We start from the raw sequence: 26725 nt of genomic DNA, 5'->3' as shown, positions 1-26725 counted from the left end.
AAATTACAGCAACTTTTACTGGACAGATAAAGCTTCGGAATGAAAATGGTCGTAGAGGCCACGCCCATTATCGAAACTTCGTAAAATTTGGTGGAGGTCATCAAGGCTGTTTAGAGGCTTTTCAGACTTAATTTCAGCGATATTACTTCAAAAGGCTCAGCTAAACACTTAAAAACGTTTAAAAAATGTTAGATTTTTGGCTGCCACTAGGTGGCGCTCGCACTATAACAAAAAATACGTTGATAGGTGTATTCCGCATTGGAAACCCATCAAATATATGAAGTTTAGAAAAGATAAGACCATCTGGGACCAAACACAGCAACTTTGTTCGTTTTGGCCAGACATCAGACTGACATTTTTGTTTGCCACTAGATGGCCTTATAAGCAATTGAAGATTTTTTTAAACACTTGTGTTAAGGGCTTGAGTCTCCATGTGTCTGTGAAGTTTCAGATTTTTCCAAGCTTGGAAAGCTGAGTTATAAAGATTTGTTTCACATGTGGAAAAGTAATCATCAAAGGCATAATATGAAGGCCCGCCCCCACCATATTTGATTGCAGATCGTCACGAAAATTTGAACAATTGTGCCTCAGAGTCAGATAAAACATCACAGCAAATTTGAAGTCGATCGGGTCAAGCGTTTGGGAGAAAAAAGGAGCAGTTCGGGACCTGCAAATGAGCAAAAACGGGCTAAAGGTGCACCTTCAAAAATTCATAACTCTCTTTCTGTACATCTGAGCACATGGCTCGCGCTGACTTTTTTGTAGAGGTCGAGGTCCTACATAAGGCTACAAATTTTTGGAGCTCTAGGTCAAACGGGCCGGGAGTGAGAGGCTATTTTCCACTCATAAGGCCATTTTGGGGCCAATTACAGCCACTTTTTTCATTTTGGCGAGTCATCTGACTTTGAGGTGGCGTGCAGACTACGCCCATTATCGAAATGTCGTAAAATTTTAAAACCTTAATATTCTATGTCTTAATGATATTCTGACCAATTTTCATTTGTTTTACTCAAACAGACTGAGCACAATACATGAAAGTGTAAAAAATAACATTTTAATCAACCACTAGGCGGCGCTAGTAGGTATTTAAAAAAACTTTTTTCAAACGTGTTAAAGACATAAGTTTCCATGTATCTATGAAGTTTTAGATTTTTTTAAGCTAGTACAACAAAGTTATTAAGGTTTATGTCACTCTTGGCGAAGGAAAAATTGAACACAGAATTTGAAGCCACGCCCCTATCATATATGTCAGCGGATCTGCACCAAATTTTGCCCACTTGTGCCCCTATGTGTGAATATGGACCACAGCAAATTTGAAGGTGATTGAGTAAAGCGTTTAGGAGAAACAAGGAGCAGTTTGGGACCTGCAAACGTGCAAAAATGGGCCAAAAATGCACATTCAAAAATTCATAACTCTTTTTCTGTACATCTGAGCACATGGCTCGCGCTGACTTTTTTGTAGGTCTCTAAGTCCTTCATATGCCTAAAAATTTTCGTAGCTCTACGTCATACGGGCCGGGACCAGGTGCACTTTTTCGACCTTAGGTGGCGCTGCAGAGCCATTTTTTTTGCATTGTTTTGAGAAACACAAAATTATCCAATTTTTCACCGGGCCCGACAAATGTGCAAATTTTGGTGACTTTTCGTGAATGTTTAGGACCTCAAAAATGGAAAAGCGCTGCACAGTAAATAATAATAATAAGAAGAACTAGAGCTGCAAGCAGCTATAAAGGGCCCTCGCAGACCTGTGCACGTTGGGGTATTAACAGGTCGGGGTATGAACAAGGACTATGAAGGATGAAAAAGTAGTTGTAGATGACTTCAGTGCAGGACTCTTACCAAATATGTAAAATTTAGACAAGGTGGGACAATGTGGGTGGAGTTACTGCAGCTTTTATTGTTCCAATTTTGTGACTTTCAATGCGATATAGGCCACATTCACTGTCAAAACATCGTACTGATTTGTGGAGGGCATAAGGCATGGCCACTGGCTTTTCAAAAAACATTTAAGAGATGTCACTTCAAGGGGCTCAGCAGAGTACATAAAAACATTAAGGAGTTGCTATATTTTTTGCTGCCACTAGGTGGCGCTCGTACTATGATTAAAAAATAGGCTTGTAGGTGTGTTTCACATTGGACTCCCATTCCATATATGAAGTTTTAAAAATATAAGATCGTCTAGGTCCAATTACAGCAACTTTTACCGTTTTCGCGAGACATCGGATTTTGAGTTGGCATAGAGGCCACGCCCTTTAATGAAAAGTCATAAAAGTTGAGAACCTTAATGTTCCAATGTGTCCTAGCTTTTCTGACCATTTTTGAGTTCATTTAGTCAAACAGGCTTTTCACAGTACATGAAAGTATAAAAAATGAGATTTTTTTCCGCCACTAGGTGGCGCTGTAAGTGATTTGAAAGTTTATCACACAGCTGTATTCTTGCATTACTTTTAAAGGCCCAGGAAAGTTTCAGATGGTTTGAAGCTGTCATAGCTGAGTTAAGATTTTTGTCACTCTTGGCAAAGGAAGTATTAAACATAATTTGAAGCTCCGCCCCCATCTTTTATGTCAAGAGATCTTCACGATATTTGGACTATGTGTGCCCCTCAGTTGGATAATGATTCATGCCAAAGTTGAAGGTAATGGGGTGAATCGTTTAAGAGAAAAAGGCACTAGTTTGAGACCAGCTAATGTCTAAGAATGGGACAAAACTGCACATTAAAAAAATTCATAACAATTTTTCTGTTCATCCTAGCACATCACTTCTATTGACTTTTTTATAGGTTTTGCAGTCCTTCACTTGCCTAAAAGGTTTCATGGCTGTAGGTCAAACCAAACAGGATTGACTGTAATCTTTCGACTAATGACATTTTTTGCAGCCACTAGGTGGCGCTAGCTTTAAACTTAAATATATTTTTGTCGATATGTTTAGGAGAATATTTTCATCCAATGTGTGAAATTGTGAGAAGATCAGATCATCTGGGTCAAATTACAGCAACTTTTACTGGACAGATAAAGCTTCGGAATGAAAATGGTCGTAGAGGCCACGCCCATTATCGAAACTTCGTAAAATTTGGTGGAGGTCAGCAAGGCTGTCTAGAGGCTTTTCAGACTTAATTTCAGCGATATTACTTCAAAGGGCTCAGCTGAACACATAAAAACGTTTAAAAAATGCTCTATTTTTGGCTGCCACTAGGTGGCGCTCGCACTATAACAAAAAATACGTTGATAGGTGTATTCCGCATTGGAAACCCATCAATTATATTAAGTTTAGACAAGATAAGACCATCTGGGACCAAACACAGCAACTTTGTTCGTTTTGGCGAGACATCAGACTGACATTTTTGTTTGCCACTAGAAGGCCTTATAAGCAATTGAAGATCTTTTGAAACACATGTGTTAAGGGCTTAAGTCTTCATGTGTGTGTGAAGTTTCAGATTTTTCCAAGCTTGTAAAGCTGAGTCATAAAGGTTTGTTTCACATGTGGCAAAGTAAACATCAAAGGCATAATTTGAAGCCCCGCCCCCAACATATTTGATGGCGGATTGTCACAAAAATTTGATCAATTGTTCCTCACAGTCAGATAAAACATCACAGCAAATTTGAAGTCGATCGGGTCAAGCATTTGGGAGAAAAAAGGAGCAGTTCGGGACCTGCAAATGAGCAAAAACGGGCCAAAAGTGCACATTCAAAAATTCATAACTCTCTTTCTGTACATCTGAGCATATGGCTCGCGCTGACTTTTTTGTAGGGCTCGAGGTCCTACATAAGGCTACAAATTTTTGGAGCTCTAGGTCAAACGGGCCGGGAGTGAGAGGCTATTTTCCACTCATAAGGCCATTTTGGGGCTAATTACAGCCACTTTTTTCGTTTTGGCGAGTCATCTGACTTTGAGGTGGCGTGCAGACTACGCCCATTATCTAAAAGTTGTAAAATTTTAAAAACTTAATATTCCATATCTTAATAATATTCTGACCAATTTTCATTTGTTTTACTCAAACAGACTGAGCACAATACATGAAAGTGTAAAAAATGACATTTTAATCAACCACTAGGCGGCGCTAGTAGGTATTAAAAAAAATTTTTTTCAAAGGTGTTAAAGACATAAGTTTCCATGTGTCTATGAAGTTTGAGATTTTTTTTAAGCTAGTACATCAAAGTTATTAAGGTTTTTGTCCCTCTTGGCGAAGGAAAAATTGAACACATAATTTGAAGCCACGCCCCTATCATATATGTCAGCGGATCTGCACCAAATTTTGCCCACTTGTGCCCCTACGTGTGAATATGGACCACAGCAAATTTGAAGGCGATTGAGTAAAGCGTTTAGGAGACACAAGGAGCAGTTTGGGACCTGCAAACGTGCAAAAATGGGCCAAAAATGCACATTCAAAAATTCATATCTCTTTTTCTGTACATCTGAGCACATGGCTCACGCTGACTTTTTTGTAGGTCTCTAGGTCCTACATATGCCTAAAAATTTTCGTAGCTCTAGGTCAAACGGGCCGGGACCAGGTGCACTTTTTCGACCTTAGGTGGCGCTGCAGAGCCATTTTTTTTGCATTGTTTTGGGAAACACAAAAATATCAAATTTTTCACCGGGCCCGACGAATGTGCAAATTTTGGTGACTTTTCGTGCATGTTTAGGCCCTCAAAAATGGAAAAGCGCTGCACAGTAAATAATAATAATAATAATAATAATAATAATAACTAGAGCTGCAAGCAGCTATAAAGGGCCCTCGCAGACCTGTGCACGTTGGGGTATGAACAGGTCGGGGTATGAACAAGGACTATGAATGATGAAAAATTAGTTGTAGATCCCTTCAGTGCAGGACTCTTACCAAATATGTAAAATTTAGACAAGGTGGGACAATGTGGGTGGAGTAACTGCAGCTTTTATTGTTCCAATTTTGTGACTTTCAATGCCATATAGGCCACACCCACTGTCGAAACATCGTAGTGATTTGTGGAGGGCATAAGGCATGGCCACTGGCTTTTCAGAAAACATTTAAGGGATATCACTTCAAGGGGCTCAGCAGAGTACATAAAAACAGTAAGGTTTTGCTATATTTTTTGCTGCCACTAGGTGGCGCTCGTACTATGATAAAAATCAGACTTGTAGGTGTGTTTCACATTGGACTCCCATCCCATATACGAAGTTTAAAAAATACCAGATCGTCTAGGTCCAATTACAGCAACTTTTACCGTTTTCGCGAGACATGGGATTTTGAGTTGGCATAGAGGCAACGCCCTTTATTGAAAAGTCATAAAAGTTGAGAACCTTAATGTTCCAATGTGTCATAGCTTTTCTGACCATTTTTTAGTTCATTTAGTCAAACAGGCATTTCACAGTACATAAAAGTATAAAAAATGAGATTTTTGTCCGCCACTGGGTGGCGCTGTAAATGATTTGAAAGTTTATCACATAGCTAAATTATTGCATTACTTTTAAAGGGCCAGGAAAGTTTCAGATGGTTTGAAGCTGTCATAGCTGAGTTATTAAGATTTTTGTCACTCTCGGCAAAGGAAGTATTAAACATAATTTGAAGCTCGGCCCGCATCTTTTATGTCAAGAGGTCTTGACGATATTTGGACTATGTGTGCCCCTCAGTTGGATAATGATTCATGCCAAAGTTGAAGGTAAGGGGGTGAATCGTTTAAGAGAAAAAGACACTAGTTTGAGACCAGCTATTGTTTAACAATGGGACAAAACTGCACATTGAAAAAATTCATAACAATTTTTCTCTACATCCTAGCACATCACTTCTATTGACTTTTTTGTAGGTCTTGCAGTCCTCCATTTGCCTACAAAGTTTCATAGCTGTAGGTCAAACCAAACAGGATTGACTGTAATCTTTCGACTAATGACATTTTTTGCAGCCACTAGGTGGCGCTAGCTTTAAACTGGAATGTATATTTGTCGATATGTTCAGGAGAATATTTTCATCCAATGTGTGAAATTGTGAGAAGATCAGATCATCTGGGTCAAATTACAGCAATTTTTACTGGACAGATAAAGCTTCTGAATGAAAATGGTCGTAGAGGCCACGCCCATTATCGAAACTTCGTAAAATTTGGTGGAGGTCAGCAAGGCTGTCTAGAGGCTTTTCAGACTTAATTTCAGCGATATTACTTCAAAGGGCTCAGCTAAACACATAAAAACGTTTAAAAAATGCTATATTTTTGGCTGCCACTAGGTGGCACTCGCACTATAACAAAAAATACGTTGATAGGTGTATTCCGCATTGGAAACTCATTAAATATATGAAGTTTAGAAAAGATAAGACTATCTGGGACCAAACACAGCAACTTTGTTCGTTTTTGCGAGACATCAGACTGACATTTTTGTTTGCCACTAGATGGCCTTATAAGCAATTGAAGATTTTTTTAAACACTTGTGTTAAGGGCTTAAGTTTCCATGTGTCTGTGAAGTTTCTGATTTTTCCAAGCTTGTAAAGCTGAGTTATAAAGGTTTGTTTCACATGTGGCAAAGTAATCATCAAAGGCATAATATAAAGCCCCGCCCCCAACATATTTGTTGGCGGGTCGTCACAAAAATGTGAACAATTGTGCCTCACAGTCAGATAAAACATCACAGCAAATTTGAAGGCGATCGGGTCAAGCGTTTGGGAGAAAAAAGGAGCAGTTCGGGACCTGCAAATGAGCAAAAACGGGCCAAAAGTGCACATTCAAAAATTCATAACTCTCTTTCTGTACATCTGAGCACATGGCTCGCGCTGACTTTTTTGTAGGGCTCGAGGTCCTACATAAGGCTACAAATTTTTGGAGCTCTAGGTCAAACGGGCCGGGAGTGAGAGGCTTTTTTCCACTCATAAGGCCATTTTGGGGCCAATTACAGCCACTTTTTTCGTTTTGGCGAGTCATCTGACTTTGAGGTGGCGTGCAGACTACGCCCATTATCGAAATGTCGTAAAATTTTAAAACCTTAATATTCCATGTCTTAATGATATTCTGACCAATTTTCATGTGTTTTACTCAAACAGACTGAGCACAATACATGAAAGTGTAAAAAATAACATTTTAATCAACCACTAGGCGGCGCTAGTAGGTATTGAAAAAAACATTTTTCAAAGGTGTTAAAGACATAAGTTTCCATGTGTCTATGAAGTTTTAGATTTTTTTAAGCTAGTACAACAAAGTTATTAAGGTTTATGTCACTCTTGGCGAAGGAAAAATTGAACACAAAATTTGAAGCCACGCCCCTATCATATATGTCAGCGGATCTGCACCAAATTTTGCCCACTTGTGCCCCTATGTGTGAATATGGACCACAGCAAATTTGAAGGCGATTGAGTAAAGCGTTTAGGAGAAACAAGGAGCAGTTTGGGACCTGCAAACGTGCAAAAATGGGCCAAAAATGCACATTCAAAAATTCATAACTCTTTTTCTGTACATCTGAGCACATGGCTCGCGCTGACTTTTTTGTAGGTCTCTAGCTCCTACATATGCCTAAAAATTTTCGTAGCTCTAGGTCAAACGGGCCGGGACCAGGTGCACTTTTTCAACCTTAGGTGGCGCTGCAGAGCCATTTTTTTTGCATTGTTTTGGGAAACACAAAAATATCCAATTTTTCACCGGGCCCGACAAATGTGCAAATTTTGGTGACTTTTCGTGCATGTTTAGGCCCTCAAAAATGGAAAAGCGCTGCACAGTAAATAATAATAATAATAATAATAATAAGAACTAGAGCTGCAAGCAGCTATAAAGGGCCCTCGCAGACCTGTGCACGTTGGGGTATTAACAGGTCGGGGTATGAACAAGGACTATGAACGATGAAAAAGTAGTTGTAGATGACTTCAGTGCAGGACTCTTACCAAATATGTAAAATTTAGACAAGGTGGGACAATGTGGGTGGAGTTACTGCAGGTTTTATTGTTCCAATTTTGTGACTTTCAATGCGATATAGGCCACATTCACTGTCGAAACATCGTACTGATTTGTGGAGGGCATAAGGCATGGCCACTGGCTTTTCAAAAAACATTTAAGGGATGTCACTTCAAGGGGCTCAGCAGAGTACATAAAAACATTAAGGATTTGCTATATTTTTTGCTGCCACTAGGTGGCGCTCGTACTATGATTAAAAAATAGGCTTGTAGGTGTGTTTCACATTGGACTCCCATCCCATATATGAAGTTTTAAAAATATAAGATCATCTAGGTCCAATTACAGCAACTTTTACCGTTTTCGCGAGACATTGGATTTTGAGTTGGCATAGAGGCCACGCCCTTTAATGAAAAGTCATAAAAGTTGAGAACCTTAATATTCCAATGTGTCCTAGCTTTTCTGACCATTTTTTAGTTCATTTAGTCAAACAGGCATTTCACAGTACATAAAAGTATAAAAAATGAGATTTTTGTCCACCACTGGGTGGCGCTGTATATGATTTGAAAGTTTATCACATAGCTGCATTATTCCATGACTTTTAAAGGCCCAGGAAAGTTTCAGATGGTTTGAAGGTGGCATAGCTGAGTTATTAAGATTTTTGTCACTCTTGGCGAAGGAAGTATTAAACATAATTTGAAGCTCCGCCCCCATCTTTTATGTCAAGAGATCTTCACGATATTTGGCCTATGTGTGCCCCTCAGTTGGATAATGATTCATGCCAAAGTTGAAGGTAATGGGGTGAATCATTTAAGAGAAAAAGACACTAGTTTGAGACCAGCTAACGTCTAAGAATGGGACAAAACTGCATTATGAAAAAATTCATAACAATTTTTCTGTACATCCTAGCACATCACTTCTATTGACTTTTTTGTAGGGCTTGCAGTCCTTCATTTGCCTACAAAGTTTCATAGCTGTAGGTCAAACCAAATAGGATTGACTGTAATCTTTCGACTAATGACATTTTTTGCAGCCACTAGGTGGTGCTAGCTTTAAACTGGAATATATTTTTGTCGATATGTTCAGGAGAATATTTTCATCCAATGTTTGAAATTGTGAGAAGATCAGATCATCTGGGTCAAATTACAGCAACTTTTACTGGACAGATAAAGCTTCGGAATGAAAATGGTCGTAGAGGCCACGCCCATTATCGAAACTTCGTAAAATTTGGTGGAGGTAAGCAAGGCTGTCTAGAGGCTTTTCAGACTTAATTTCAGCGATATTACATGAAAGGGCTCAGCTAAACACTTAAAAACGTTTAAAAAATGCTATATTTTTGGCTGCCACTAGGTGGCGCTCGCACTATAACAAAAAATACGTTGATAGGTGTATACTGCATTGGAAACCCATCAAATATATGAAGTTTAGAAAAGATAAGACCATCTGGGACCAAACACAGCAACTTTGTTCGTTTTGGCGAGACATCAGACTGACATTTTTGTTTGCCACTAAATGGCCTTATAAGCAATTGAAGATTTTTTTAAAGACTTGTGTTAAGGGCTTGAGTCTCCATGTGTCTGTGAAGTTTCAGATTTTTCTAAGCTGGTAAAGCTGAGTTATAAAGATTTGTTTCACATGTGGCAAAGTAATCATCAAAGGCATAATATGAAGCCCCGCCCCCAACATATTTGATGGCGGATCATCACAAAAATTTGAACAATTGTGCCTCACAGTCAGATAAAACATCACAGCAAATTTGAAGTCGATCGGGTCAAGCGTTTGGGAGAAAAAAGGAGCAGTTTGGGACCTGCAAATGAACAAAAACGGGCCAAAGGTGCACATTCAAAAATTCATAACTCTCTTTCTGTACATCTGAGCATATGGCTCGCGATGACTTTTTTGTAGGGCTCGAGGTCCTACATAAGGCTACAAATTTTTGGAGCTCTAGGTCAAATGGGCCGGGAGTAAGAGGCTATTTTCCACTCATAAGGCCATTTTGGGGCCAATTACAGCCCTTTTTTTCGTTTTGGCGAGTCATCTGACTTTGAAGTGGCGTGCAGACCACGCCCATTATCGAAAAGTCATAAAATTTTAAAATCTTAATATTCCATGTCTTAATGATATTCTGACCAATTTTCACTAGTTTTACTCAAACAGACTGAGCACAATACATGAAACTGTAAAAAATGACATTTTAATCAACCACTAGGCGGCGCTAGTAGGTATTGAAAAAAACTTTTTTCAAAGGTGTTAAAGACATAAGTTTCCATGTGTCTATGAAGTTTTAGATTTTTTTAAGCTAGTACATCAAAGTTATTAAGGTTTTTGTCCCTCTTGGCGAAGGAAAAATTGAACACATAATTTGAAGCCACGCCCCTATCATATATGTCAGCGGATCTGCACCAAATTTTGCCCACTTGTGCCCCTATGTCTAATTATAGAACACAGCAAATTTGAAGGCGATTGAGTAAAGCATTTAGGAGAAACAAGGAGCAGTTTGGGACCTGCAAACGTGCAAAAATGGGCCAAAAATGCACATTCAAAAATTCATAACTCTTTTTCTGTACATCTGAGCACATGGCTCGCGCTGACTTTTTTGTAGGTCTCTAGGTCCTACATATGCCTAAAAATTTTCGTAGCTCTAGGTCAAACGGGCCGGGACCAGGTGCACTTTTTCGACCTTAGGTGGCGCTGCAGAGCCATTTTTTTTGCATTTTTTTGGGAAACACAAAAATATCAAATTTTTCACCGGGCCCGACAAATGTGCAAATTTTGGTGACTTTTCGTGCATGTTTAGGCCCTCAAAAATGGAAAAGCGCTGCACAGTAAATAATAATAATAATAATAATAATAACTAGAGCTGCAAGCAGCTATAAAGGGCCCTCGCAGACCTGTGCACGTTGGGGTATGAACAGGTCGGGGTATGAACAAGGACTATGAATGATGAAAAATTAGTTGTAGATCCCTTCAGTGCAGGACTCTTACCAAATATGTAAAATTTAGACAAGGTGGGACAATGTGGGTGGAGTAACTGCAGCTTTTATTGTTCCAATTTTGTGACTTTCAATGCCATATAGGCCACACCCACTGTCGAAACATCGTACTGATTTGTGGAGGGCATAAGGCATGGCCACTGGCTTTTCAGAAAACATTTAAGGGATATCACTTCAAGGGGCTCAGCAGAGTACATAAAAACATTAAGGATTTGCTATATTTTTTGCTGCCACTAGGTGGCGCTCGTACTATGATAAAAATCAGACTTGTAGGTGTGTTTCACATTGGACTCCCATCCCATATACGAAGTTTAAAAAATACCAGATCGTCTAGGTCCAATTACAGCAACTTTTACCGTTTTCGCGAGACATGGGATTTTGAGTTGGCATAGAGGCAACGGCCTTTATTGAAAAGTCATAAAAGTTGAGAACCTTAATGTTCCAATGTGTCATAGCTTTTCTGACCATTTTTTAGTTCATTTAGTCAAACAGGCATTTCACAGTACATAAAAGTATAAAAAATGAGATTTTTGTCCGCCACTGCGTGGCGCTGTAAATGATTTGAAAGTTTATCACATAGCTAAATTATTGCATTACTTTTAAAGGGCCAGGAAAGTTTCAGATGGTTTGAAGCTGTCATAGCTGAGTTATTAAGATTTTTGTCACTCTTGGCAAAGGAAGTATTAAACATAATTTGAACCTCCGCCCCCATCTTTTATGTCAAGAGATCTTCACGATATTGGGACTATGTGTGCCCCTCAGTTGGATAATTATTCATGCCAAAGTTGAAGGTAATGGGGTGAATCGTTTAAGAGAAAAAGGCACTAGTTTGAGACCAGCTAATGTCTAAGAATGGGACAAAACTGCACATTAAAAAAAATCATAACAATTTTTCTGTACATCCTAGCACATCACTTCTATTGACTTTTTTGTAGGCCTTGCAGTCCTTCATTTGCCTACAAATTTTCATAGCTGTAGGTCAAACCAAACAGGATTGACTATAATCTTTCGACTAATGACATTTTTTGCAGCCACTAGGTGGCGCTAGCTTTAAACTGGAATATATTTTTGTCGATATGTTCAGGAGAATATTTTCATCCAATGTGTGAAATTGTGAGCAGATCAGATCATCTGGGTCAAATTACAGCAACTTTTACTGGACAGATAAAGTTTCGGAATGAAAATGGTCGTAGAGGCCACGCCCATTATCGAAACTTCGTAAAATTTGGTGGAGGTCAGCAAGGCTGTCTAGAGGCTTTTCAGACTTAATTTCAGCGATATTACTTCAAAGGGCTCAGCTAAGCACATAAAAACGTTTAAAAAATGCTATATTTTTGGCTGCCACTAGGTGGCGCTCGCACTATAACAAAAAATACGTTGATAGGTGTATTCCGCATTGGAAACCCATCAAATATACGAAGTTTAGAAAAGATAAGACTATCTGGGACCAAACACAGCAACTTTGTTCGTTTTGGCGAGACATCAGACTGACATTTTTGTTTGCCACTAGATGGCCTTATAAGCAATTGAAGATGTTTTTGAAACACTTGTGTTAAGGGCTTGAGTCTCCATGTGTCTGTGAAGTTTCAGATTTTTCCAAGCTTGTAAAGCTGAGTTATAAAGGTTTGTTTCACATGTGGCAAAGTAATCATCAAAGGCATAATATAAAGCCCCGCCCCCAACATATGTGATGGCGGATCATCACAAAAATTTGAACAATTGTGCCTCACAGTCAGATAAAACATCACAGCAAATTTGAAGTCGATCGGGTCAAGCGTTTGGGAGAAAAAAGGAGCAGTTCGGGACCTGCAAATGAGCAAAAACGGGCCAAAAGTGCACATTCAAAAATTCATAACTCTCTTTCTGTACATCTGAGCACATGGCTCGCGCTGACTTTTTTGTAGGGCTCAAGGTCCTACATAAGGCTACAAATTTTTGGATCTCTAGGTCAAACGGGCCGGGAGTGAGAGGCTATTTTCCACTCATAAGGCCATTTTGGGGCCAATTACAGCCACTTTTTTCGTTTTGGCGAGTCATCTGACTTTGAGGTGGCGTGCAGACTACGCCCATTATCGAAAAGTCGTAAAATTTTAAAACCTTAATATTCCATGTCTTAATGATATTCTGACCAATTTTCATTTGTTTTACTCAAACAGACTGAGCACAATACATGAAATTGTAAAAAATGACATTTTAATCAACCACTAGGCGGCGCTAGTAGGTATTTAAAAAAACTTTTTTTAAAGGTGTTAAAGACATAAGTTTCCATGTGTCTATGAAGTTTTAGATTTTTTTAAGCTAGTACATCAAAGTTATTAAGGTTTTTGTCCCTCTTGGCGAAGGAAAATTTGAACACATAATTTGAAGCCACGCCCCTATCATATATCTCAGCGGATCTGCACCAAATTTTGCCCACTTGTGCCCCTATGTGTGAATATGGACCACAGGAAATTTGAAGGCGATTGAGTAAAGCGTTTAGGAGAAACAAGGAGCAGTTTGGGACCTGCAAACGTGCAAAAATGGGCCAAAAATGCACATTCAAAAATTCATAACTCTTTTTCTGTACATCTGAGCACATGGCTCACGCTGACTTTTTTGTAGGTCTCTAGGTCCTACATATGCCTAAAAATTTTCGTAGCTCTAGGTCAAACGGGCCGGGACCAGGTGCACTTTTTCAACCTTAGGTGGCGCTGCAGAGCCATTTTTTTTGCATTGTTTTGGGAAACACAAAAATATCCAATTTTTCACCGGGCCCGACAAATGTGCAAATTTTGGTGACTTTTCGTGCATGTTTAGGCCCTCAAAAATGGAAAAGCGCTGCACAGTAAATAATAATAATAATAATAATAATAATAATAATAATAATAATAATCCGGAGAAAAACAAGAGGGCTCTCGCAGCGGTAGCTGCTCGGGCCCTAATAATAATCTGGAGAAAAACAAGAGGGCTCTCGCAGCGGTAGCTGCTCGGGCCCTAATAATAATAATAATAATCTGGAGAAAAACAAGAGGGCTCTCGCAGCGGTAGCTGCTCGGGCCCTAATAATAATCTGGAGAAAAACAAGAGGGCTCTCGCAGCGGTAGCTGCTCGGGCCCTAACTAGAGCTGCAAGCAGCTATAAAGGGCCCTCGCAGACCTGTGCACGTTGGGGCATGAACAGGTCGGGGTATGAACAAGGACTATGAACGATGAAATAGTAGTTGTAGATGACTTCAGTGCAGGACTCTTACCAAATATGTAATTTTTAGAAAAGGTGGGACAATGTGGGTGGAGTTACTGCAGCTTTTGTTCCAATTTTGTGACTTACAATGCCATATAGGCCACACCCACTGTCGAAACATCGTACTGATTTGTGGAGGGCATAAGGCATGGCCACTGGCTTTTCAGAAAACATTTAAGGGATATCACTTCAAGGGCCTCAGCAGAGTACATAAAAACATTAAGGATTTGCTATATTTTTTGCTGCCACTAGGTGGCGCTCGTACTGTGATAAAAAAAAAGGCTTGTAGGTGTGTTTCACATTGGACTCCCATCCCATATATGAAGTTTTGCAAACATCAGATCATCTAGGTCCAATTACAGCAACTTTTACCGTTTTGGGGAGACATCAGACTTTGAGTTTGCATAGAGGCCACGCCCTTTAATGAAAAGTCATAAAAGTTGAGAACCTTAATGTTCCAATGTGTAATAACTTTTCTGACCATTTTTTAGTTCATTTAGTCAAACAGGCATTTCACAGTACATAAAAGTATAAAAAATGAGATTTTTGTCCGCCACTGGGTGGCGCTGTAAATGATTTGAAAGTTTATCACATAGCTGTATTATTGCATGACGTTTAAAGTCCCAGGAAAGTTTCAGATGGTTTGAAGCTGTCATAGCTGAGTTATTAAGATTTTTGTCACTCTTGGCGAAGGAAGTATTAAACATAATTTGAAGCTCCGCCCCCATCTTTTATGTCAAGAGATCTTCACGATATTTGGCCTATGTGTGCCCCTCAGTTGGATAATGACTCATGCCAAAGTTGAAGGTAATGGGGTGAATGGTTTAAGAGAAAAAGACACTAGTTTGAGACCAGCTAACGTCTAAGAATGGGACAAAACTGCACATTGAAAAAATTCATAACAATTTTTCTGTACATCTTAGCACATCACTTCTATTGACATTTTTGTAGGTCTTGCAGTCCTTCATTTGCCTACAAAGTTTCATAGCTGTCAGTCAAACCAAACAGGATTGACTGTAATCTTTCGACTAATGACATTTTTTGCAGCCACTAGGTGGCGCTAGCTTTAAACTGGAATATATTTTTGTCGATATGTTCAGGAGAATATTTTCATCCAATGTGTGAAATTGTGAGAAGATCAGATCATCTGGGTCAAATTACAGCAACTTTTACTGGACAGATAAAGCTTCGGAATGAAAATGGTCGTAGAGGCCACGCCCATTATCGAAACTTCGTAAAATTTGGTGGAGGTCAGCAAGGCTGTCTAGAGGCTTTTCAGACTTAATTTCAGCGATAATACTTTAAAGGACTCAGCTAAAAAAATAAAAACGTTTAAAAAATGCTATGTTTTTGGCTGCCACTAGGTGGCGCTCGCTGATATGGCAGCGCTGCGCCACATAATGCGTGTCAGCCCTGCAGCACTGTGCCGCATCACCGCAACAACGCCACTCACCCCTGCCCACTGCATGACACGGCCAAGTCGCGCAACAGTCCCTGGAAGGTCAATCTGTGCTTGAGCGGGGACTACCAACCCGCGCAGGGACTACCAACTCACCCAATGAAAAATACAAATAAAACGTTTTTGAAACCAAGCTCCATTTGTGTAAAGTTTGCATGGATAACACTTTATTGCATGTTTTATTTACAATGGGTGAGTACATTTAGTATTCATTTTTACTTTTAAGGGAATTGATAGAATCGTGACTCAAACAATAATATATATTTCTACATATGTTAAAGTGCCAATAACAGGAGGAAATTGGTTGCTTAGAGAGGAAGAAGCAGTTACTTTTGGGTTCATCTGATTAATCAGCAACTGTGGAATTGACCATGGCGCATGGCGGCAAAGTAGGTCTTTTATGTCCTGCATGAAGTTGGCAAATCGCATTTAACTGTGCAGCCACGCAGCACAGCACTGCTTGATATGCAGGATTTGGAACCGCTCTCCTTCATTAGTGCAGTGGAGACGCACTGCTGTATGTAGAATACACAAGTATAGTTTTCTCCCCGCCTTTTATAACGCTAAGCAAGCACGCCCCATGTCTTCTTATTCTGAGGATATTTGTTCACTGAAGTGGACTTGGACTGGCTGGGGGCTGCATATCATTCTCGTAAGGGTGTGAATGAGATTGTTATGTTTTCACTCTACAGTGAAGGAGAATTTATCTCTGACTTCCTTGGACTGAATAAACAGGGTCCCGAGCGAACCATGCAAACCATAACTGAGGAACTGATTGAAACTTTGAGGACACAGGTTTGAAAAATGCAAAGTTGCTGCGTGCACTTCAGACAGTGCAATAAATGTGGAAGCGCCAATGAGAATGACATTGAGGAAGATTTTTTAATGACAGAAAGGATCGATACCAAATAGTAAATTCAAGTAAATTGTTAAGCCTAATTATGTTTAGTATGATAAACATTTATTTTGTTGGTTCCTGCCTTACGTTTTTTTCACCTTACAATGTGGACCGCAACATTTTTTTGTCCCCTCTTTACGCCATTTCTTTCGCCTTATGACACCTCAAACATGCGAGTCACTCTGCGCTCATTTGTCTATACACGCGTCACTGCTTACTTCACTACAATACTGGTCTGCTATTGGTCAGCGTCACGACCCCCCCAAGAGGCTGGTCTACTATTGTTCGGCGTCCCGGAGGCACTAAGATGCTAGTCTGCTATTAGTCGGCATCACTCATTCCAAAATGGCGGACCCTTAAAGCTTTGTTCTCCTGTAAGTGCTAATAAAAATGTATCTATAGTGCATTACAATGGTTAATTCAAAATTGAATTGGTTAGCCATGGGTCCCAAAATTGCTAGTGATCTTAAAGAGCGAAGTTAGAAGATGATTTATATGGAAACAAAGCTGGAGATAATCAAGATATACGAAGAAGGCTAAGCTAGCCTAGGCTATCCTCACTGTGGAATATGGCCCTAACAAGCTCGTCACGCCACTCAAAAGTAAATAAACCCATTCTATATTTTTAAGATTTTTTTTCTGATTGTATACATGTATATTATATATAAGTAGCACTCACTACACTATTTTGATACAATTTTTTAATGTGTATATACAATTTTGATGTTTTTACCTGGGGGTTTACAGGCATTGGCTAATTAACATAGGTTTGGATTGCCTGCGATACGGTGAATTCACTTTACGATCCCATCCACGGAACAGATTGATATCATAAACTGGGGGCCCACTCCAATTATGCTTTTTTTTTTTTTTTAAATCCACAGAGTGTTTTATTAATACTACCCCATATCACAACACATTATGTAAGGCATGTAATCTAAAGGCATGTAATCTAAAAGTCTATTACATAATGTGTAGTAATCTACACATTAATCTAATACAGTGGGCCCCCGGTTTTCGAACACCCTGTTTTACGTATTTTTAATTTTACGACGTGGACCGCGGTGTTTTTTTGTCCCCCTCTTACGCAAAAAACTTTCATCTTACGAACCATCCAACATGCCGGTCAGTGTGTCCGCACTACTTTTTTCGCTTTGCTGCATCAACAGAAATAACTTTTCTCGCATGTCACGGAAATGCTGATATGCTATTGGTTGATTAAGGCAGTCACGAAGATGCCGATATGCTATTGGCAGGCGTCGCGTCAATCACAGAAATGCCGATATGCTATTGGCCGAACGCCCTCATCTTGCTTGATGGCTATAATATGTGTATAAAGTCGTGATGTTTTTACCTAAGGTTTTTGCACGCGTTGCACACATTCACTAATTAACATAGGTTTGGATTGCCCATCATTCGGCGAATTCGAGTTACGAGCCTAGCCGCTGAACGGATTAAGGTCGTAACACGGGGGCCCACTGTATGTAATAATAATGAATAATATATAGAAACATTGTTTTCTCTTTTATACAGTATATCAAAGTATCTCCTAGAGCAGGGGTGCTCAATGTGTCGCCCAGTCAACCACCTAGCGATTGGTCATAATAAAAATCAAGTCATTAAAAAATAAATAATCAGCTGAAAAAAATGAATCGAGAAAAAAGAACATCAATTGAAAAGAAAGAACATTAGTCGTAGCTTCATTTTGATGTTTTTCAGCACCCTGAATTGACAGTTTAAACTTCATTTCATAAAATGAAATGGGAATGTGATTTTAAAACAACGAAGTGTTGTTCACATCGGAGCCTTCCATGGGAGTCAAAGATTATCAGGTTAGTTGAGTGTTGTTGCAACTTTGCTTTGTGTAAGTGTAATTGCACATTCATGGCACCACCTGGTACTCTCATTGCCAAAGTTGTGGGAGTTACAAACGTTTTTAAATTGCTGATTTACATTTACATTTTCCCATGAATGATTGTGATTATGAAAACAATCAGCACAATGTTTTATACAGTTTTCTTTAGCTTCAATTTTTTAAAACAATGACGCTTCAGTGTTAATGGTCCAACTGTACTTTAATTATTAATTTACGAATTGATAATTAATTAATTTACATAAATTATTATTCATAGCACGTCCGCCTCACAGTTCAAAGGTCCCGATTCAAATCCACCTTGTCTCCGGCGTTCCTGTGTGGAGTTTGCATGTTCTCCCTGAGCCCGTGTGGGTTCTCTCCGGGCACTCGGGCTTCCTCCCACTCCCCAAAAACATGCATGACAGGTGAATTGGACATACTAAATTGTCCTTAGGTGAGATTGGGTGCATGAATGGTTGTTCGTCTCTGTGTGCCCTGCAATTGGCTGGCAAACAGTTCAGGTTGTCCCCCGCCTGTTGCCCGAAGCCAGCTGAGATAGGCGCCAGCAAGCCTGCGACCCTGTGAGGATAAGCAGCTCTAGAAAATGGATGGATGGATATTATTTATTGATTAAATTTTTTGTGTGTCAAATGGTTCTTCCATCCATTTGCTTTACCCGCTCAGGGTCGCTGACTTGCTCGTGCCTATCCCATCTGACTGGACACCCTGGACTGGTTGCCAGTCAATAGCAGAGCACACAGAGACAAACAACTATTCACACTATCAATCACACCTAAGGAAAATTTGACCCATGCTTGTTTTTGGAATGTGGGAGGAGACTGGAGTAGCCGGAGAAAACTCTGTTTCAGAATGACCTGTAACCTGTATAAAGCCTGTAAAAAGTAAAGTTAACATTCGCGAGCACGGGAAGAACACGCAAACTCCATAGAGGAAGGCCGGGGCAAGCTGGAATTGAACCCAGAACCTCTTAACTGTGTGGCAGATGTGGCAAACCAGTCTTCCATCGTGCCGTTCAAGTTGTCAGTTCTCAGTTGGTTTCTAGTTGAAACTAGCATTGACATTTTTTATTTCAGGCACTCTGATGCTGTTATTTTACTTACGGTTTCAGAATAACCTGTAACCTGTATAAAGCCTGTAAAAAGTAAAGTTAACATTTGTTAAATGTTGACATTCTGTTTTTTAATGCTAAAAAGGTTACATCATTATACAACTATATAATGTATATAGTTATACATTTTTTTTAAAGATAAACAATTATTTGATCATCATTTATATTTATATTGACATTTATATCAATAATAATATTTATATAACATTTATATATATACTAACCCTAACCCTTTAGGGGATAGGGGGCTGGGTTGCAAGAATAATTGAGCACTTTATCGGTATAAGGAAGGCCTGACAAAAATCCTGTCCTCCTATTCAGGGGACCCTCAACCTACCTGTGTTGGAGCGTCGGCGGATGCCAAAGTCCCAGCTGGAGGTGATGTCCATAGACTGGGATAGGTCACACTTGTGACTGTCTGTCATGCTGCCAAACCACTCATTTAAGGAACTTAACATTGCAGACTCATAGCTGCTGCCAGGTACCTGAGTGAGATGGCATTTCTCCAGTTCCACATCCTGGTCAATTAGCACCATTTCACACATCCCTGTATCATCACTGGTCACGTGCGACTGTCTGATGTGGGCCAGAATAATCCCTGGATTATCCAAAAAAGCCATTTTCCCCTGTGTGAAAACTGAGACAGAAATTAAATTATTTTTTTCTTCCTCACTCTACCACAAGTCAATGTCACAAGTTCCCTTAAATATGGTAGGTGTTAAAAAGTGAATTCCAGTTAAGCTCACTATCTCAATTTCTGCAGCATATGTCCTTTTTCTCTTTTCTAAAAAGAACAAATACTGTTTGATGGGAACTGGCCTATTTTAGACAGTTCAAAACACATTAGTATTTACATTTTCTCCAACAGGTGTGATTATAATTATTTCCTGGTTCTTATCATGTGACATCGTTGGTTAGTCTTGCTGTTTTTTGTTGTTGCTGTTGTTTTTGTTGTAAATTTGTGAATCTGCCTGCAGATGACATATTACTAGGGTTGAAGGTTGGCGAAGAGAAAACAAAATGCACAGAAAACTATTGGCAAGGACCAAAAAAATAGGAAACCAAGGCTAGAAATGTAAAATGAATTAAAGGCGGGGGGAGGCACCTCGAGTCAAAACTTCATCAACGTCTAGTTTGAGGGAGCTGCCGTCTGCACCCCCTTTTCTGTGCCACTTACCCCTTTACAACACCATTATTGAAACTGCTCTTTTTAATCAATGTTCAATTGTGTGGGTCTATTTTTGCTGCCACACAAATGAATAGTTTTTAATCAATGTTCAATTGTGTGGGTCTTGTTTTTACTGCTACACAAATGAATAGAAAAATTACTGCATTTTTCAGACTATAAGACGCGACTTTTTCCTCATATTTTGAGCCCTTGTGGTTTATAGTCCAGTGCGGTTTATTTTATGTTTTTTAGGGCCCGAGCAGCTACCGCTGCGAGAGCCCTCTTGTTTTTCTCCGGATTATTATTAGGGCCCGAGCAGCTTCCATCGCAAGAGCCATCTTGTTTTTCTCCAGATTATCATTATCATTAGGGCCCGAGCAGCGAATGCTGCGAGGCCCCTATTGTTCTTCTCCGGATTATTAGGGCCCAAGCAGCGACCGCTGCGAGGTCCCTATTGTTCTTCTCCAGATGTTGATTATTATTTTTATTATTATTATTCTCCGAAATGAATCACATTTTTGAGTTCCAAAACATGCACGAAAAGTCACCCAAATTTGCACACTCATCAGGCCTGCTGTAAAATTTGGTGCCTTGGTGTTTATAGCGCCACACTTCTCCTGGGTCATGGCCCAGGGTCACCTAGAGCTATGAAGTTTTTTTTTAGGCATATATAGGACCTCAAGACCAACAAAAAAGTTATAGAACGTCATATCCTAAGATGTACAGAACCAGAGTGATGAATTATTTGACGTGCATTTTTGGACCGCTTATAGATGTTTGCAGGTACCAAATCCCTCTTAATATCTCCTAAACGGTTGAGCATTACGACTTCAAATTTGTCATGCTCTGATATCAGGCATAGGCCCACAACTGAGCAAAATTTCGCAAAGATCGGCCAACATATATGATGGGGGCGGGGCTTTAAATTATGTGTGTCAAATTTCCTTCGCCATGAGCTACATAAACCTTAACTCCGATGCGCAAGCTTCAAAATCTGAAACATTACAAAAAATTTACTAGTTGTAGCCTTAACATATCTGCATGATAAATTTTCAAATTTATTCTAGCGCCACAAAGTAACAGACAAAAATGTTATCTTTTAAACTTCCATGTATTGTGCTAAGCCCGTAAGAGTAAAAGTACATTTGTCCGAATGGCATGGAGACTTAGAGAATATGGGTTTTCAAATTTTCAGACTTTGTGATTAAGGGGGTGGTCTGTATGCCACCTCAAAGTCAGAGTTTGCCCAAATCAGCAAAACTTGCTGTAATTGAGCCCAGATGATCCTAAGACGACAGCCAAGTCCGTTTGACCTAGAGCTACGAAATTTTCTATGCATATGAAAGACCTTAAGACCTACAAAAACATTATAGAGCGCCATGTATTAGGATGTACAGAACCAGAGTTATCAACTGTTGAATTGAACATTCGGCCCGTTTTTGTAAATGTTTCAGTACCGAAACCCTTGACCCGATCAACTTCACATTTGCCGTGCTCCATTATCTGAAATAGGGGCACACGTGGGCAAAATTTCTTGAAGATCGCCTAACATATACTGTATGATGGGGGCGGGGCTTCAAAATTTTCTTCAAAATTTCAAATTTCCATTGCCACCAGTGACAAAAATCTTAATATTTCAATTTTTGCACTGCGCTATTCCTGTTTGAGCAATTTAACTGAAAATTGGCAAGAATAGCGCTGAGGCGTGGAACATGAAGGTTCTCCAATTTTACAACTTTTTGCAGATACTGGCAGATACTTTTTGCCAGTACGTCGTCTCAAATTCCGATGTCTGGCCAATACGAAAAAGTTTCTGTAAATGGACCCAGATGGTCTTTCTAAATTTCATATAGTTGATGGGAGTCCAATGTAAAACACACCTAACCAGTTTTTTGTTGTACTGCGAGCGCTACCTAGTGGGAGCAAAAAATGTCATTATAGTCGAAGGATTGCAGCCAAACCCAGTTGGTTCGCCTGACAGCTACCAAAATTTGTAGGCACATGCAGGACCCTAAGATCTAAAAAACAATCAAACACAGCCATACGCTAGGACGTACAGAAAAAGAGTTACGGATTTTTGAATTTGCAATTTTGATGCATTTATGGCCATTTGTAATGCCGCGTACAGATGGAGCGCAAAGAGTGGACGGTTTGGTATTGTAGTCAATGGAGTTCGCGCGATGACACGTCGAGCGACGCGATGGAGCAACGCGCGGCGCGTAATTACGCGCGACGCGAGAAGTTAAAAAAATTGAACTTTTGTCGCGTGTTGCGTTGCGTCAGCTAATCAGCTTCGGGAATGTTAAACATCTCAACCAGTGGGCAGGAACAAATGGCGGCTGCTTTGCGGTCACCAGGAGCTATCCAACACGGCCAGCTGATCTTTCAATACAAATCGGAGCCAAGCATGAGTACTCATCTGGCTTGGAGAAAGGCGGAAGGGAAAAATTGGGACAACTGGTATGTGCAGTGTTTGCTTCCTTTTTTTAACAGCAGTTGAACCATAGTTACTGTGCTAAGCTAACGATAGTGCAGCACTGATAGTATTTAGTATTTAGCACGGTATTGGCCACTTGACTGCGACATTGAAACTTTTTTTTTTCGGCAGACGAGTATTGCCATGAAGCGAGGGACACACAGTGTAAAAAAAGAATAATAAAGGTGCTGTCAGAGAAAATATTGGCTCTGCCATATCCTGGAAAAGTGAACGTTCTCAGCAATGCTCTCCTTTCCGGATCCACTGTAAAGTGCACAGAAAGCTCACTTCTCTCCCCTTGCGTGATACTGTTGCGTGAAAAGTGAACTTCATCTTGACCTTGCGACAAAACGGCTCGCGTAGAGCGTAAACGACGCGCTCCATCTGAACGCAGCATAAGTCTTCCACTGCTGCCGCCTTCTCTTATACGGTTGACCCCATCAACTTTCAATTTGTCGTAGACCATAATCAGACTTAGAGGCACAAATGGTCCAAAAATAATCACGATCCCATGAAATATATGAAGGAGGCGGGCTTTCATATTATGAAACATTGTTTCCTTTGCCCACAGGAACAAAAACCTTTATAACTCAGCTGAACAAGCTTTAAAATATCCAAAAATTGATGGTATCATTTAAACTGATGGTCTAAATCTTCTACATGACGCATTTCCAAATTACCAATAGCGACACCTGGTGGCAGGCAAAAAAAAAAAAATGATTTTTACATTTTCATGTTCTGTGCTATGCCGGTTTCAGTAAATTCACTGAAAATTAGTCAGAATATTGAGACAGGGAACATTAGGGATCTCAAGTTTGATGTTTTTACAAATTTGGGTCTGGACTTTACTCCGCCTCAAAGTCCGATGTCTGTCCACACCGGTAAAACTTAATGTACCGTATTTTCCACACTATAAGGCGCACCGGATTATAAAGCGCACTATCAATAAATGGCCCAGTTTCTAAAAAAAAAAAAACGCCATAGATAAGGCTCACTGGATTATAAGGCGCACATAGAGTTGAAACCATAGTACTGGCTAGGGTTGCATTATGCATCCACCATATAGAGTTGCGTTATGCAGCCACTAGGTGGTGCTTTATTAAAGGGAATGTATTAAAAACAATCAGCAAAGTTATCAAACTTTGTTAATAGAATATAAACTTTTTTCATACAATGTAAGCTTGAAAAAAAATCAGATAAAACAGAGAATGTGTCATTGGTAATTGCTATTTAACTACTAATCAGGAGCTGCAGAGCGCATAATAGATTCAGATCAAGCCGTGCACATGTGAACGCTGCGCCGCAATTCTTTTGATTTTCCCCACGGCATGCATTATATATTTTTGACCAGCTATTTTGTTATCGAGCAGAAAGAAGTTACAAATAAACGAAAGTCAGCGAAATTCAAACGACAAACATGCAACGGTATGAGTTTGAAGCCAAGCTCGGGTGAAGGCTGGCGCCGCTGGCTTTTTAATTCTTTCCTCGGCTGCATTATATATTTTTGACCCGTTGTTACGATATGGAGCACAAAGAAGTTAGGAATCAATCAAAGTCAGGGAAATTTAAATGCCAAACATGCAACGGTATGAGTTTGGAGCCAAGCGCAGGGGAAGGCTGGCGCCGCTGTCTTTTTAATTTTTTCCTCGGCGTGTAATATATAATTTTGACCCGCTATTACGATATGGAGCACAAAGAAGTTAGGAATAAAAGAAAGTCAGGGCAATTTAAACGACAAACATGAATGTGGGGCCACACACTCTTTAAGTCCTCAAAAAAAAAAAAAAAAAAAAAAAAAAGGAATCGTGTTGGGCCTGCAAATCAAGTTAATCGCGCAGGGCCGTGTCGGCTTTAATACCCTCCGGACAGGTTGGTTTGAACTGGATTTTTTTAGGCATAAACTATAGTTTATGAAGTCAGCACATGATTTGCTCTATATACGTATAAGGTGCACAGGATTATAAGGCTCACCATCATCTTTAAAAAAAAAAAAAAAATGGCTTTTGGGGGTGCCTTATAGTGCGTAAAATACGGTAATTGGACCAAGATGATCTTCTCTAAATTTCATTTCATGGGAGTTAAATGCGAAACACACTTTTTTTCCTCGTAGTGCGGGCACCACCTGGTGGCAGGAAGAAATTACACTTTCATTTATATGTGCCCTGTTGAGCCTGTCAAGGAGCCAGACAGGCCTTCACACACGCCTAATTTCCTCCACCAAATATTACGATGTTTTGATAACAGCCGTGTCCTATACAGCAGTGCTCCTTACGACGATTTATCGTAACAGTAAATGCTGATTTAGTTTGACCCAGATGATCTCAATTTGTCACGACTTCACATGTTGAATGAAGGTCATTTCCTACAGACATCAACATACATATATTCCATCAAAGTGCTAGAATCCCCTTGTGGTAGAAAATAAAATTACCGATCTTGCAATTCCAATTTGTTGCACCCACTGAATAAATGCTAATGAAATTTGACCTTTTCTAAAACAATGACTTTTACAGTTCGCCTGCACATATTCATTTAAACCCAAAAATGTTCATATGTCGAACTGTTCAAACTTCAACATGCTCAGGTCTGCGAGGGCGCGTTAGAGCTGCTTGTAGCTCTAGTTATTATTACTCTCCGAAATGAATCGCATTTTGGGGGCCTAAACATGCATGAAAAGTCCCCAAAATTTGCACAAGCGTCCGGCCTGCTGTATAATTTGGTATTTTGGTGTTTTCATACATAATTATAAAGAATTGATTTTTAGCGCCACCTATAGTCGAACACTTCTACTGGGTCATGGCCGATTTCACCTAGTCCAATGAAATTTTTTAGGCATACGTAGGACCTCAAGACCTACAAGTTCAATTTTTTTAACTTCTCGCACCACGCGTAATTACGCGCTGCGCGTCGCTCGACGCGTCATCGCTCGACACATCATCGCGCGAACTCCATTGACTACAATACAAAACTGTACGCTCTTCGCGCTCCATCTGAATGCGGCAAAAGAGTTATGAATTTTTGGGTGTGCAATTTTGGTCCATTTTTGGACATTTGCAGGTCCCGAACCGCTCCTTCTTTCTCCTTAACGCTTGACCCGATCTAAATTTCCTGTGGTGCATTATCAGACTTAAGCGCACAACTGGGAAAAATTTGGTGAAGATCAGCTGACATATATGATAGGGGTGGGCCTTCAAAATATGTGTTCAATTTTTTTTTTTTTTTTGCCAAAAGTGACAAAAACCTTAATAACTCTGCTGTACAAGCTTAAAAAAATCTTAAACTTCACAGATACATTGGATTCATGGCTTTAACACTCCTGCTTAAACATTTTTGAAAGAGCTTATAGCGCCGCCTAGAGGTTGATAGAAATGTCATTTTTTTTAAACTTTCATGTACTGTGCTAAGTCAGTTTGAGTAAACTAACTGAAAAACGGTCAGAATATAATAGAGACATTGAACATGAAGGTTCTCAAATTTTACAACTTTTCGATAATGGGCGTGGCCTGTACGATAACTCAGTCAGATGTCTCGCCAAAACGAAAAAAGTTGTTGTAATTGAACCCAAAATGGCCTTATGAGTGGAAAAAAGCCTCCCAATCAGGGCCCGTTTGACCTCGAGCTACAAAAATTTGTAGGCATATGTAGGACCTTGAAACCTACAAAAAAGTCATTGCGAGCCATACGCTCTAGTG

The 26725-nt window shown here is 39.7% G+C and overlaps 1 protein-coding gene across 5 annotated transcripts in view; it reads right to left on the bottom strand.

Moving 5' to 3' along the window:
* Positions 1 to 26725, bottom strand: part of mapkap1 (MAPK associated protein 1) — an 82058-nt gene that overhangs the window by 53281 nt on the left and 2052 nt on the right. For 3 of the 5 annotated variants that reach the window (XM_088416880.1, XM_088416881.1, XM_088416882.1), the window contains exon 2: positions 19727 to 20026. In XM_088416880.1, coding sequence (XP_088273006.1) covers positions 19727 to 20026 — 300 coding nt within the window. The remainder of the gene's footprint in view (positions 1 to 19726; positions 20027 to 26725) is intronic. The other 2 variants (XM_088416883.1, XM_088416884.1) reach the window with 1 other exon arrangement.

This window comes from Hippichthys cyanospilos, chromosome 6, assembly GCF_059441005.1.
Source record: "Hippichthys cyanospilos isolate Australia breed blue-spotted pipefish chromosome 6, RoL_Hcya_1.0, whole genome shotgun sequence".
Taxonomy (NCBI): Eukaryota; Metazoa; Chordata; class Actinopteri; order Syngnathiformes; family Syngnathidae; genus Hippichthys; species Hippichthys cyanospilos.
This window is presented reverse-complemented; position numbering and strand designations above follow the sequence as displayed.